The following is a 15,468-nucleotide window of genomic DNA, read 5'->3' on the forward strand; positions in this document are numbered from 1 at the left end:
TAATAGTCAATCAGGCAGTAAGTGTATCTTTCTGAATGATCCTGAGGGATCTCTGCTGAGAAGTCTCTTAACGGTGAAAAGAAACAACTCTTTTTTGTTCAACCCAGTGTTGAGCAACAGGAGATCTGTTGGTCTGCCAGGGTCTGCTGTGTAGGAATGTGGGATGTGCACACTGGAGGTATTGCCTTCCAACACAGTAGGATTTTCTTTCCACTTCCTAGGCCTTCTTACCCTTACTCGATGGATTTAGTTGTGACAAGCTCTGTCACTGAGGTTTGATCAATTCCTCCCAATGGAAATGCTTTTCAACTAACTTCCAAAGCTCAGAGCCCTTTTCTCTGCTTGCTAAATGAGGTGGGCCTGAATCTGGCCAACACCATGTCCTCTATTAGATGTATCACTGCTCTTGGCTCTCTTCTCTTGCAATTTGACCCCTGTCCTGATACTATGAGCCTTAAAAGAAATCCCTCTCCCCTTCATTCATTCAAAACATACTTAAATCATCTACTCTGTGTAGGCCCTGTGTTGAGTGAGTCCTTGGAAAGACACAGAAATAAGATATAGTCTTTTCCCCCAATTTGGTTATAGTCTAGTTACAGTCTTGTGGTGGTGGTGGTGGGTTGAAGACATATACCCAAATACAAAATAAATGAGATGAAGATGTGTGTATAAGAGGAATAAAAAACTGCTTTGAGATTAGACTCAAACTATATGAGAAAGGTAGATGGTATGGCATAGAGGTGTTAATACTCACCTGAAAAACTGCTGTGGCCTGAACTAGATTAAAATGTGATTAGGACATGTTTAAATAAATAAAAATGCAGCATAGATAATGTTAATTTGTAGTTTTCTAAAGAAATATATGATTTTCATGATATCCTTCTATTTGAGTTTGACACCAGTGAAAAATATGACGTTCTGGACTTGGAATTGGGAAAACCCGAGTCCAAATCCTGTCTCAGATAATTTATTAGCTATATTATTGTGGGCAAATCATTTTACCTCTTTTAGCCTCAGTTTCCTTATCTGCAAAATAAGAGTAATAATGATACCTTCATTAAATGCTCATGGGTTTATTATGAGGATCAAATGAGTTAATAGTATAAAGCACTTTGCAAGCCTTACACTGCTGTATTAGCTATTATTATATATTCAGTTTAAAAAAATGACAACTGCCATATAGCATAACTTCACAACAAGTGATGCTTCTTTCTATTCTAAGCTGTGTTCTTTCAAATTTTGTCTTTTGCAAGTTTGATTTTGTTTGCAGAGTCCATGAGATGCTTCCCTCCAAAAAACATTTGCTCCCTAGCCTGTATATATTAAAAGCCACCATTCTAGTCATTCCAGTTTTCTAGCATAAACCAATCTATGCATCCTTTTGCAGTATTCTTATGGTATTTGGCTCATTGAAGAAATACCTAAAAATTATAACTACTAAATATCTGTACCCGACTCTTCTAAACTCCATAGAACTTTTAAAATAGGTGAATGAGAATCAGTAGAGAAAAATGGCAGATATTAAAGAATACCTCCATAGTAACTTCAGCTTAAAGAAATACATTTATAAATTGTATAGTGTTAGAATACCCACTTTAGGATTCTGGGTTTATCTGCATGAGATTTTTACATTGCTTCTCACTCCGTCTGTCTCTGTCTCTGACTCAGTCTGACTCTCTCTCTCTGTCTCTCTCTGTCTCTCTCTGTCTCTCTGTCTCTCTGTCTCTCTCTGTCTCTGTCTCTCTCTAACTCTCTCTTTGTCTCTCTCTGTGTCTCATAGGGCCTATGATTTTACTAGTAAAGAGACCTCCTGAATGAGGGAATTTCATTTACCAATGAAAGCTGGCAACTTCTTTGCAGTTTTATACTCTTTGAGAGAGAGTTGCATTGAGAGGGTAAATGACTTGCCCAGGGTCACATTGCCAGTATGTTTTAGAGATGGGTCTTGGAATTCATTTTTTTTCTGACTCTAGGAAGGGAAGAAGGGAACAAGCATTTATTAAACACCTACTATGTGCCAGACACTCTGCTAAGCACTTTACAAATATTATATCATTTGATGAGACTACTTCTGTATCTCCTATATCATACTGCTTCCCACATCTCCATATATATGTGTATATTACATGATATATTACAATAACCTATCATAGATTCTGTGTGTACTTGGCAGGCCTCTCAGTTATTACTGATACATTGTGATTCATTGATCATTAAGAAGCCCATTACAGTTTCAGTGGGAGTACCTCTAGAAGATGCAGTGAATTTAAAATTTATTATTTAAAGGCAACTGGCAGTCTTTTAAAAGGGGGGCTTTCATATAGGGCAAATAAGTAGACCAGATGAAAAATCCATTTACCTTCCTCAATTTTTTTTGTGATTCCTCTTAGCTGGTTTGCTCAGGAAATTACGAGACATATTGGTGCCGAAGGCAGGATTTGCTCCCTTGCCCTCCATCTTCTCCTGTTTCTTTCTGCTGTAAAGTTACAATGCTGCATTTGTGGCATCATAATCATTTCCATAGCAACAGACTGTGATGTCTCAAGCCCAGAGTCTTAGACTCCATACCACTTTAGGATGTGATCTCACCAAGTAAGGAGGGTCCGATCACCTCAGGTCTTGGATGGGCATGACCTAGGAGGTAGAAGGAGCTTGGTTCTTCATCAAGTGGCACCCTTTTCTCTGTATCAACATGGAGCAGAGCTCTTGCACTGGCACATCTGTGAAAGCACAGCCCCCACGCTCTGAAGTCATTAGCATCTCAAGGCACCAGGAGAGAAAAAACAAAACAAAACATTAAATGAACATTTAATACAGGTTCCCTGGCTGGGTTTCCATTTCAGGAACTCCATACTACTTCCCCAGAGTCACAGATGGAGAAGTTATTCTCTTACTCCCTGCCCTAAAAGACCTGTTGGGTAGCTGTGTTGGCACAGATCAGCCGTCAAGTTCCACTTCAGACTTGGCTGCGTGTCAGCTGTGGGTGAATGACAAGGCTGAGACATATGGCAGAAGAAAGGTGCCAGGGGAGTCTACATTCCTTCATGCCGTGTTTTTGACAATAGATTTCAGTGTTTTAACTTTGTTGGCAAAAAGGGACTTAATTTTTTTAAAAAGGGTATCAATTTTATGAATTTGAGTCAATCTTGCCTGCAAGTGAGGTATGCAGTCCTTAAGATCCCTCAGACCCAAGTGCCACAGCCCTGGAAATGTTGCTTTAATGAATAGAATAACTCATCTATAGCTCTTTAAGGATTACAAAGTATCAGATGAAGCAGGTGCTACAAATATCATGATCTTCATTTTACTGATGAGGAAACAAGTTGAGAAATTGTTAAGTGACTTGTCCATGGTCCCACTGCTATTATGTGGCAAAATCAGATTTTGAACCTAGTTTCTTTTTGCTCCAAGTCAAGCACTTCTACTGTATCACAGAGTTCTCCCTTTGGGTTAAGGCTTCACTTTTTCTAAGCCTATTCTTTCCAAATGCAAATATCCCAGCAGTAAGTCGCAATACCTAGGTGTGAATTTACCAGGGCACTTTTTTTTCTGACACAACAAATGCAAAATGGAATAGATGGGTTTTTGGAAGCAGGGCCAGGGAGTGGGGAAAGAGACAAACTTTGCTGACTTAACAGTTTTGCTGTCAGAGAAGACAAAGAGAGCACTGAAATGCTGAGTGAGCCATTTTATTTTTGTTACTGTTCTTCCTCTTGGTTTTTTTTGGGAGGGGTGTTGGGGAGACTTGTATATAAAATGTCCCTAAAGGGTATATTTCAAGGAAGTATGAAGTTTTCCTCTTAGAGAGCTTTCTTCTCATCTCTTTTGGAGGAAGTCACAAAAATTTCAGGACCATTTAATAAACTCTTAATCTAGGTCTCAACCTAGGGTGGTCTTATTTACATCTTGACATTTCTTGATATGCTACCCCAGAGAGAGAGCTCAGGTCACATCTGACTAGAATTATGTTCAGTTGTAGGCACCACATTTTAGGAGGAAAAGGACACTCTGAAAAGGGTCCAAAGGAGGGTGACTAGCCTGGCAAGTGGTCTGGAAAACATATAATTTGAGGATTCTTTGAAGGAATTGTGGAATTTTAACCTGTCATAAAATAGCTGAAGGGCAGTCATAGAGGAAGATAGGTGAGTTTCTTATTGTAGGTAAGATTCAATATTTGGAAACCATTGGGAGGTTGACTTTAAGGATGACTTTCCTAACAATTAAAGCTGCCCCACAGTGGGATTTGGTGCTTCAATACCTGATTATTCCATCACTAGAGATATTTAAGTATAGCTTGAATTGACATTCTTTGGGGATATTGTAGAGACCGTTCATGTATGGGATATTGAGTTTGGCCTCAAAATTGTCTAATCCTGTAATGCTGTGATCCTTGATCAATATGTATTTATTCAGCTCCTATTATGTGCCAAACACTAGGGATATATAGTAAACGAAATAATTCCTACTTGTAAGGAGCTTAGATGAGGTAAGATCATCATTACAGATTGAGAGCCAGAAGAGACTTTAGAGGCCATCCAGTCCAAATCCCTGATTTTCCAGATGAGAAACAGAAGCCAAGAGAAGGTAAATGACTTACCTATGCTATGGTCACACAGCAAGGATGTGTCTGAAGCAGGATTTAAAGTGAAGTCTCTCTGACTCCAAATCTGGTACTCTGTCTACTCTCCCATGTGAGGATAGATTGAAGGAATCAGGGATGGATGACCTGGAGAAAATGAGTACAGGGTAGCTTTCTTTAATTTAGGGGAGAATTCATGAAAAGGGATTAGATTGCTCTGTTTGGCCCCTGAAAGCAGAACTAGGAGTAATAATAGGTGAAAGCTACAGAGAAACTAACTGGGACTTCATGTAAAAAACAACCAATGATAGTAACAGTAATAATAACAACTAAAATGTATATAACATCTAATGAAGTAAGCCCTATTGCCATTATTTCCATTTTAACACATCTGTCCAAAAATTTAATGGGCTACTTTGGGATAGAAGTCTTTAAGCAGAAGATGAATTAAAACCTTTTGTATAGAGAAGATTCTTCTATGAGTACAGGTTGATTAGTGGCCTCATAAGTTTCTTCTAATGCTAAAATTCTGAGATTTAAAGTTTAGTAGATATTTGAGGGTAGATTTTTTTGACTAGATATCTCAAAATTTGAGTGCTGCTATTGACTTTTATTTCTAAGATGACAGAAGATAGAGGACACATAGAGTATTCATTTTTTGACAAAGACCCTTCATTTCAATTTTATTTTTGATGCTTGTATCCTCTGCCACCATTTTTGGAAGGAAGAACTAATAGATAGATGTGGGCCTTGAAGTCAGAAGTCCTGAGTCAGATCCCACCTCAGATACTTACTAGCTGTGTGACCCTTTCAACTTCAGTTTCCTTAACTCAGAATGGGGATAATAATAACACCTACTTCACAGGATTATAATGATGATCAAATCAGGTCATATACAAAGGGCTTTGCAAAATTAAAGTGCTATATAAATATGAATTATTATTATTAAGTAAACAATCATGAGAATATTGTGGCAAGGATTCTTGAGGCTCTCTTATGGTTTAATAGTATTCAAATTCTGGTCTGATTTTGTCATTCTTAAAGATTGTTGAATCTCCTTCCCAACACACCTTATGAATTGTGTACTTAAGCTATAGTTGGGGACAGTTATGTAGCTCAGTGGAGTGAGATCCAGTCCTATAGACAGGAGGTCCTGAGTTCAAATTTGGCCTTAGATGCTTCCTAATTGTGTGACCCAGGGCAAGTAGCTTAAACCCCATTGTCTAGCCCTTTCTGCTCTTCTGCCTTGAAACCAATACACAATATTGATTCCAAGAGGCAAGATAGAGTTAAAAAAAATTTTTTTAAGGTTCCAGTTGATATATCACAGAGTAACCTGAATGGGAATACAAATGTAGTCTTTGGGAAAACACAGCTATTCTCTAAATAAAACTAGAGCCAAACTCTTTTTGGTTAAGGTAATATTTCATTAATCAGTTTCTACTTGCTTATGATATTTACTGTCAAATGCTCAAAGGACCAAGAATTAAGTTATTTTAAATTTAAATGTAATATTACTTCCCTGTTTCCAAGTTTATAAAAAATTTTAGATATAAGGAAAAAATCATGGCTCTTGAATTAAAGACAAATGTGAATACTTGAATAATTTTACTTAGTAAACAAAGACTTTTTTACACATCAAGATGGTATTAACTCTATAGCTAATGAAAGCATTTCAGGTATTTAGTTTCTTAGCATGGAGGGTGTGTTCATGATAAGACTGAACAAATCTTTTTTGATAAGACCAAATTATTCAGTAAGCCACATCTAGGGCATTTGTTTAATTGATTTTAGCTGTGCAGTACATTCTAAGAATGTTGTAAACAGGGATCTGACTCTGATCTTGCAACTTGATTCAAAAGTTAGAACTAATAACTACCAGGCAGACTTGTTACTTTTTTCTTTTTAAGAAATTTGAAATGAGGCTTGATCTTAGACACAACACAGTAGTCAGATAAATGGCCCCTTGACTTCTGGATTTAATATAAGTTTTGATTTGTTCCAAGTTCTGAGTAGAGAAGGGGCCCATTATTTCACCCAGACCATTCTCTTGACTGATACCTGCTTCCTGGTCTAATAAATACTATTCCCAGGGCCAATTCTGGGTGGATATAGTTAGGCAATTTGACCCTTCAGTAGAGGGGGCTCTCTGAATAGCCAGAACCTAAGGTGTTTGGAGACCCCTCTGTAGAAAGGGTTGCCCTTCACTATAAATGTACCTTTGTGCTAAATGCAAGTTGCACACACCAGCGATCTGTGAAAGGATGATTGACTACTATGAACAGTGACTCTGTTTTCTAAACTCCAAGTACAGAAATATGGTTTTGATGCATTATTTCTTTTTTCAGTCTTACTAAAAAGAGGAGCAATGTAGCTTTAAGAAGAGCTGGTTTTGAAACCAGTTCAATTTGGGTTCAAATCCTACCCCTGACACACACTGCCTGGATGACCCTAGGTTCAAAGTCAATTAAGCTTAGTGTTTTAGGCAAGTCTCTTAAAACTAAAAATTGTAGAGATGGTGTTGACCTATATTGATTAAAAAACAACAACCTTACTTTCTGCCTTAGAATTAATACTAAGTATCAATTCCAAGAAAAAAGAATGGCAAGGGCTAGGGTTAAATGATTTATCCAGTCACTCACCTAGGAAATGTCTGAGATTAGATTTGAACCCAGGACCTCTGGTCTCCAGACCTAGCTTTCCATTCAGTGAGCCACCTAGATGTCCTGTCCTATATTGTTTGAGGGAGGTTGCTTACCTGGGAGTTCTCCATGTCAGTAAAATCACAGGTCTAGCCTCTCTGATGCCTATCATTAATAATTAAAAACATTTTTTCCTTTTCTTGGAATTGGAACTATCTTAGAGAATTCAGGAGTTTTGTTTGCCAAAAGCAAAAATCCTTGAATTTGGCTACTTTGGTTATTCAGAAATTATTTGCGGAATATCTCACATATAGAAAACCTTGTGCATCTCTGGGAGATAGATGCAAAGGAGACCCAATCCAAATTCTCCATGGAATTTACAGTTTAGTGTGGGATCAAAGGCATAACACATAGAATCAAATAACAGTGTAAGAGATGGGGCAAGGCAATTGGAAATAAACTACTTTGACAGGCATCTCGAGGATCCTCTGAGAGGAGAGACACAAATAGATCAGCCACATACAGGTGTTAGTCATTCAGAGGGAGCTTCTGCTGTACTGGCCTCTCCTCTTGGGGGATAAACTGAGAATGTGGTGCCCTGGGACTTTTCTACTCTGCCACTAACACACTGTAAAACCTATACAAGTGACTTTACACTTTCTAATTCCTTCTCTTCCATTATAAAATTGGGATGACAATCCTCCCTTAATCTACCTCATAGTTATCTTGGGGCAAATGCTTGTAAACTCTAAAGCACTCTTGAGAAATGTGAGTTGTTATTAATATGATTATTATAATTGTTTGTAGACCCTGAGATGGGGCTCAGGGATTGTACTGGGTCAAATCAGCCAAGGATCCCAAACAGAGTCTCAGGTGTACTACTGTACTACTCAATCTCAACTCATGATGTGTTCCCCTAGGCTGGAGTTTCTTTTATTCAAATTCTATTCCTTTTTCAAAGACCACCTAAAGAAAGATGTTACAGTAGGGAAATAGGTACACTGGTTTGGGTGGCAGGAGATATGGGTGTTAGTTCCCAGGTTGCTGGTCACCTGCCCTTTCTGGGCTTCATCTTCATCTTCTGTGAAATGAATGTGGTGAACTCAAAGATCCTTGACATTCTATCCAGCTCTGACATGTCATGCTCTGATTCTGAGATTCGATTTGTCTTCATATATAGGACATACTAAATTGGTTCACCTCTCTCTCCTCTCTGTTCTCATTGAATCTGGTATGAAGCTGCTTGCCTCATGCTGTCTACCTTTCCGTTAGGCAACTAACAGAGGTTTTAGTTTGGGCTTTGGTGTTTTGCTTTTTAAAAATTAAAAAAATAATAATAAAAATAAACCCATGATTGCTCAGCTTCAATAGTACTATTTTATAGCCTTAAAAGAGACCCTTCTTTTTCCAGAAGAACCGACTCCACATAATATCGTCAGCCCACCCTCTGGAGTTGCATACCCTGATGATGTCCTGGATTATGGCCTCAAGCCATACACCCCCCCTCCTAGTAACTCTGCAGATCCCATGGGCAAATACGGACAGCCAGATAGCATAGGGTCAAAATGCTACCTAGACCCTGCAAAGCCAGTAGGGGCTTCGGCTTTGAGCCCTAGGATCGAGATCACTCCATCCCATGAACTGATACAGTCAGGTGGGTCCTTCCGCATCAGAGACACAGACCTTTTGGTAGATCATCAGCCCAACTCCGCCACTGCTAGCCCAAGGTTTACTCTGCCGGTCCCTGGCTTTGAGGGCTACCGGGATCCGCCTTGCTTGAGCCCCGCTAGTAGTGGCTCGTCTGCAAGTTTCATTTCAGAGACCAATTTCTCTCCCTACACATCACCGTGTGTCTCGCCCAATAATGGCCCTAGTGACGACCTTTGTCCACAATTACAAAACATCCATACTCATTATTCTCCTAGAACCTCTCCAATAATGTCACCACGAACAAGCATCACAGAGGAAACCTACTTGGGACGACATTCACCCTCGCCCCGTCCCAACTCCAGGTCTTCATCACCCGGTGCGAAGCGAAGATATTCATGTGCTGAGCTCTTCACTACTCAGCTGCCTTCCGCCTCTCCACACCAGTCTAGGACCCCCTCTCCACAGGCCTCGCCCAACATCTCGCTGAGGGAAGACGGACCATCAGTCACTTGTACCCAGTTGCCCAACTCTACCATACTTTTGGACACCATGAGCAACCTTACCACAGATCCCCCTTGTGGCATCCCCTCCAAGATGTGGAAAACCAGCCCTGACCCATCACCTGTTCCCTCCCAAAAAACCAGCATGCCACGGCACACCATCTATCCAAGTGCAGATTATCGTGGCTCTTGTGAGCAGGAGGAAAGGAGGAACTCGGCCCCAGAGTCAATTTTATTGGTGCCCCCAAGTTGGCCAAAGCAACTGGTTCCTGCCATACCTATCTGCAGGTGAGTTGTATATTTTTAACATGACTCTGTATGCTGATTAGTTTTGAGCCTTTAGTTTTCAGTGTTTACTCAAGTTCAATAAATATTAATCATGCTTCCTATAGAGCACTGTGCTAGGCACAGGGGGAAATATAACCATATGAAATTAGACACAGCTCTACTCATAACATTTATGGGAGATATGATGCACACACAAATAACTTTTACAAGAAATAGGACACATGAAGTACACGAAGAATATGTAAAGCTCTATTTGCTTTTTATATAATAAATTAGATACATTTCTCTCTAATGGATTGCATTTGGTGAAGCCATTCTACTTGATGAGATATTATTAAAATGGCTTTTCTAGTAAGCTGGGAAGACAAGTGGATGCACTAGGGGAAAGTGTCATGAGAATACCATCTCAGAGGATCTGTCATTATGCATTATATATGACAAATGACTGGGGTTGAAGTACAAGGTCAGTCTGACCCAATTCTCAGTGTTGTGTTTTAATAACAAATGTCTCCAACCTGAATGGAACCAAATGACTTTGAGTTAGATTTATACTCTTAAGATCTTAGATTACTAGTGTGGAAAGCTATGGATGTGATGTTTAATCTACACATCCTGGAGATGCATTTTAAAATGTTTCATTTGTTTAAAAAATAAAAAAAAAGAAGCAAGAAAAACTTGGGGATGAAGTGCAGGGAGGGAAGTCACATAGGCAATTCAAGGACACCTGGGAGTTGAACACCAACCCTAATCTAGTACTGACTCATAGTATAGTGGGATAGCACTCAGGAGAAATGGGTTCTCATCCCAACTCTGTCTGTCACTAATTCAACTCTGTGGCCTTGGGTAAGCTGATTTAACTTTTCTGTGACTGTTTCCTATCAGAACGGTAAGATGATCTCTAAGCCTCTTTTGAGTTCTAAAATGTCATGATTCCAAGTTAACTGTACAGTTAATAAATATGTGACATTGTGCCAAGCTCTATGGGGTATAGCAGAGAAATGACTGCTGCCAACAATGAGTTTATAATCTAGTTTGAGTGGCAAAAGCATTCACAACTAAATTCCATTAGCAAATAATAAGAATAACAATAGACATTATTGTAGCACTTTAAAATTTACAAAAATAAAACATGCAATTATGGTTCACAAAGTATAAATTAAACATAGGATAATAATTTTTTAAGACACTAAGCTATTTAATTTTTTCAAATCAGTTTATTCAGCATGAAAAGTACTGGCAATGCAGAAACAAAAACTACAGAACATTTGCTCTAGATGAAGAATTTGACTTCTACTGAAATCAAATACCAAAACTTGACATTCCTCTGAAATGTACTATGATTGTTAATGGCATGAGCATCTTAAAATTTATTTGTTCTGGGTGGAATAATTTGGGTATAGATGGGGAAGGGAACACATTGACATTCTGGTTTGTTCTTTTAAATTTCCTTCAGCATCCCGGTGACTGCATCCCTTCCACCTCTTGAGTGGCCCCTTTCCAGTCAATCAGGGTCTTATGAACTGCGGATTGAAGTCCAGCCAAAGCCCCACCATCGGGCACACTATGAGACGGAGGGCAGTCGAGGGGCTGTCAAAGCTCCCACAGGAGGACATCCTGTTGTCCAGGTATGAATTTGAATCCTTCTCCTAGCCAGTGCCAGTACCGGATGATCTATCTTTGCTTCATAGCAGTCATATACAAGATTTTTATTATAACCATTCCTTGGGAAAGGGGAATTTTGTCAGTGGGGGTTAGCGTACTGTTGGCATCCAGGCAGTCTTAATTGGTTTAGAGTGGCTCTTGCAAACTAGAGGGTGCAGTAGATAGAGTATGGGGCTTGAAGTCAGGAAGATTTGAGTTTGAATCCAGGCTCTGACACATTACCTTTATGACCCTTTTCCTGTTTCAGTTCTCTCATCTGTAAAATGAGGAATAATATTTAGCATTGACCAGCCATGGCTTTTGTGAGGATAAAATGAGATAATATTGATGAAGTACTTTGCAAATCTTGAATTGCCATATATGAAAGAAATGGTACTCACAGTGACCTTCTCATGACATTTCTCTTTCTGGCCACAAATTTTCAGAAATGATATGTTTGATAAAGTTTCCAAAGTTTTGCCAAAATTTTTGTTTTGAGTTTAGTATTAAGGTGTGGTTCCATCTCTTTCTTATTCAAATCTGTCTGGTGCTCCTCCCATTGACCCAACCATAGATCTTTCTTTAAATGTTCATATGTACATATGGCAAGCCTTTGTTTCTCTACAATACTTAGCATTCTGGTCATCTGATTATTCTGGCTAGCCAGGAATCACCACATGAAATCCTGGGTGTGTCTCCATGTCAGTATAGATCAGGAGGTCTTAACCTGGGATCTATGTCCTTTTCTGAAAACAAACAAACAAACAAACAAAAACCTTGATAGCTATTTTGATATAATTAGTTTCCTTTGTAATCCTAAGTATTTTATTTAATGACCTTAAAGACATTATTCAGAGAAGGGGTCCAAAAGTTTCATCAGACTGCCCAAAGAATCCATGATACAACTAAAAAGTTAAGAATACCAGCTATAGATTAAATCTTATCTACTAGTCTATGGATCTTAAACCTACTCCTAGCGTGTGGGCTGTTCATCTGAAGTAGCTGGTGGCTCAGGGGACAGAGCTCTGGACCTGGAATAAAGAAGACCTGAATTCATAATCCTGTCTCAGACATTACCAGCTGTGTGACCTTGGGCAAGTCACCTAACTGATGCCTGCCTGAGTTTCCTAAACTGTAAAATAGGGATAATAATAGCACTTACCTTACAGGATTGTTATGAGCATAAAATGAATTTTATTCTTTGTGAAACACTTCTTATAGTGCCTGGAACATAGTAGATGCTTAATTAATATTTGTTTCTACTTTCCCTTCCATCTATAGACAATCCCCATTTCATTAGACTATGAAGACAAGGGCTGTCTTTTGCCTCTTTTCATATCCCCATTGCTTAACACAGTGCCTGACACATAGTAGGCATTTAATACATGTTTTTAACTGATTGATTGCTCTCAACCCTCTGAGTTCTATGATGCGGCCTTTGTTAGGCTTGTTTAATAAGCCTTACATTTAGTGCCTCCTATGTGTGGCACAGTGTGCCAGGTGCTGGGAGAAATATGAAAATAAATAAGCATGGTCCTATATGTAATCACAATGAGAAATGAAGAGAAACAGATACAGAGAGTTAATAGGGCAAATAGAAAAATACTATAAACTTAAACTGAAGGTGAACACTGGATTTGTGATTCTTGGTTGATATCAGAGCTTGTATGTTGCATTTTACCCTTGGTTTAACTTCATCCAGCTTGGGAGGAGACTGCCAAAAAGTTGTATTGCTCACGTTTATGGTTGCAAAAATGCAACATGGCTCTAAAAGTCTTTTGGTAATATCATAAGAGGCTACATAGAAGCAGATAATTTTCTTTCTAAAAAATGAGATGTGATATTCTACTTCTTAGAGCAATTGGAGTAAAGCCATGAATGCAAAATGTTCTGTAGGAAAGGGGAAGAAATTTGGGGAGGAATGCAGTTAGCATTTGGATTTTGATAATTTCTCTTCTTAAAAGACTCAGCTGCATGATGTCCCAACTGGGTTGATAGTCTTTGGGGATGTGACTGGCAATTATTTTTATTAATCTAGTGTTGGTCAGTAGGTAAGAGGCAGAAATGAAAAAAAAGATTTAAGTAACTTAGTATAATGCCTCTAATCTTTCCTTTTTCTATTTTTGGGACAGGATGCTGTGGTCCTTATGTAGACAAAAGTGCTATTCTTTTCAAAGAGTTTTGCAAGATCAGGCCTTAATGTTTCCTAAGTTCTTTATTTTATGGGCTCTAATAATATCACAACTGAGAATGACATGTATGAGTCCATTGTCATTTAGTCCTCTTGGCTGCCTATGATCATTATCAGATACTTGCACATAATATCCTCAGTGAGGGACTTTTCCTAGCCTCCCCCTTTATTTGCTCATATAAAGAGACTTTTAAGAAAGTTGTAATCACAATGTATTGTACTACCTTGTATTGTAATGACTGTACAATTACTATGTATTATTGGAATTATCATCAAATAAAAATATTACCTAAGAAACGATATTTTATCCTTGTATATAGTTAGAAATATGAAGCCTAATAATAATAACATATGCTTCTGAGGTTCCATTTAAAATTTAGAGAGACAGTATTTGTTGGATAGTGACTGTCCCGAGCTGGGAAGACTTGGATTCAAAACCCACCTCTCACATTTATACTGTTGGTATGATCTTGGACAAGCCATTTGTGTTATTCAGTCATTTTCAGTTGTGTCTGGCTCTTTGTGACACTATTTGGGGTTTTCTTGGCAAAGATACTAGAGTAGTTTGTTATTTTTTTTTCTGGCTCATTTTATAGATAAGTAAACTGAGGCAAACAGCATTAAGTTACTTATTCAGGGTTAAGTATCTGTGGCTGGATTTGAACTCACTATCTATCTACTGTACCATCTAATTGTCCAATTACAAATGACAAGTAATTTAACTTCTCAGTACTCTAGAGAACTCTCTTAATATTTTAAATTGAAGAGAATGTTTCCTGTGTTGGCAGAGGGAGTTTTCTTACCTGGGAATTCTTTATATCAATGAAATCACTGATCTAGTCCTTATCCATATTTATTATTTACAAAGCACTACATTTACCATCTAATCCTCATAGCATCCTTATTAATTAGACAATGCAAATATTGTCATCCCAGTTTTGCAGAAGGGAAACTGAGGCTTAAGAGAGAGGAAGCAACTTGTCAAAAGTACCCAGTTCAGGGGCAGCTGTGTGGCTCAGTGAATTTAGAGCCAGGTCCAGAGACAGGAGGTCCTGGGTTCAAATGTGACTTCAGACACTTCCTAGCTGTGTGACCCTGAGCAAGTCATTTGACCCCATTGCCTAGCCCTTACCACTTTTCTGCCTTAGAACCAATACACATATTGATTTTAAGAAAGAAGGGTAAGGTTTTTTTTTTTTTTTTAAGTACCCAGTTGGTGGGATTAGGACTGGAATTAAAACATGATGCCGTAGTTTGGTACTCTTCCCACTGACCTATGTTGTTTTGAGTTCACATTCATAGGTTTGATATTTTAGTCTTTTAAAACAGATGTTCAGGCATATGGAGAAAATGTGGATAGTTCCTTTATGTAGATGCATTACAAATGCTGAAAATATCAATTAGATTTAAGCCATGGTAAGAATTGTGGGTTTCATGTGGCCAAATACTAGGTCCCAGAACTGCACCTGCAAAGTTTATGATATGAGAATCTGGATAAGACTAGCAAAAACCAAGCACTTTCATCTTATAAGAAAAAGCACATATAGATTTGGCAGTGATTTGAATCCACTGAATTTCAGCTTTTGGACTGTGTGCTACTCAGTACAAATTATGGCAGGGCAGAAATAAACCAGACAAGGGGATTTTCTGATTTTACTAGGCACTGCTCTGATATTGAAAATAAACAGAAGCCTTTGAGTAAATTGGTTGGGAGAAGGATTCATCTTTTTCCTCCTTTTTTAACTAGTTAAAATTAGTGTTCAGAAAGTTCTTTCACTTCTCAGGCTGAAAATAAGAGCTTCATTTGAATTTGTTCTTATCGGGGCCAAATAGTCCACCCAGTGGTAAATTTCTAGCTCCCATCCCTTGTCTCACAATCTCCAAACACTCCCTCATTTCTATTCTTCCCAACACTGGGAGAAAGAAGCAAAGGAAGTACATAGCTGACTTGTTACTCCAACTTTAGGAAAACTTCCT

General features: G+C 38.5%; 1 protein-coding gene and 1 long non-coding RNA gene across 9 annotated transcripts in view; one reads left to right on the forward strand and one right to left on the reverse strand.

Moving 5' to 3' along the window:
* LOC103106750 (uncharacterized) overlaps window positions 1-2,598 on the reverse strand; it is a 29,293-nt gene extending 26,695 nt beyond the window's left edge. For both annotated transcript variants that reach the window (XR_458564.3, XR_008915435.1), the window contains exon 1: window positions 2,360-2,598. This is a non-coding gene — a long non-coding RNA (uncharacterized LOC103106750). The remainder of the gene's footprint in view (window positions 1-2,359) is intronic.
* The window catches only part of NFATC2 (nuclear factor of activated T cells 2), a 215,626-nt gene that overhangs the window by 27,560 nt on the left and 172,598 nt on the right, over window positions 1-15,468 (forward strand). For 3 of the 7 annotated variants that reach the window (XM_056812937.1, XM_007475728.3, XM_007475726.3), the window contains exons 2-3: window positions 8,633-9,659; window positions 11,113-11,284. In XM_056812937.1, the coding sequence (XP_056668915.1) occupies window positions 8,633-9,659; window positions 11,113-11,284 (1,199 nt within the window). Of the gene's footprint in view, window positions 1-847; window positions 3,162-3,203; window positions 4,585-8,632; window positions 9,660-11,112; window positions 11,285-15,468 lie in introns of those variants that run through there. The other 4 variants (XM_016428011.2, XM_056812938.1, XM_016428012.2 and 1 more) reach the window with 4 other exon arrangements.

Source organism: Monodelphis domestica, chromosome 1, assembly GCF_027887165.1.
Source record: "Monodelphis domestica isolate mMonDom1 chromosome 1, mMonDom1.pri, whole genome shotgun sequence".
Classification (NCBI taxonomy): domain Eukaryota; kingdom Metazoa; phylum Chordata; class Mammalia; order Didelphimorphia; family Didelphidae; genus Monodelphis; species Monodelphis domestica.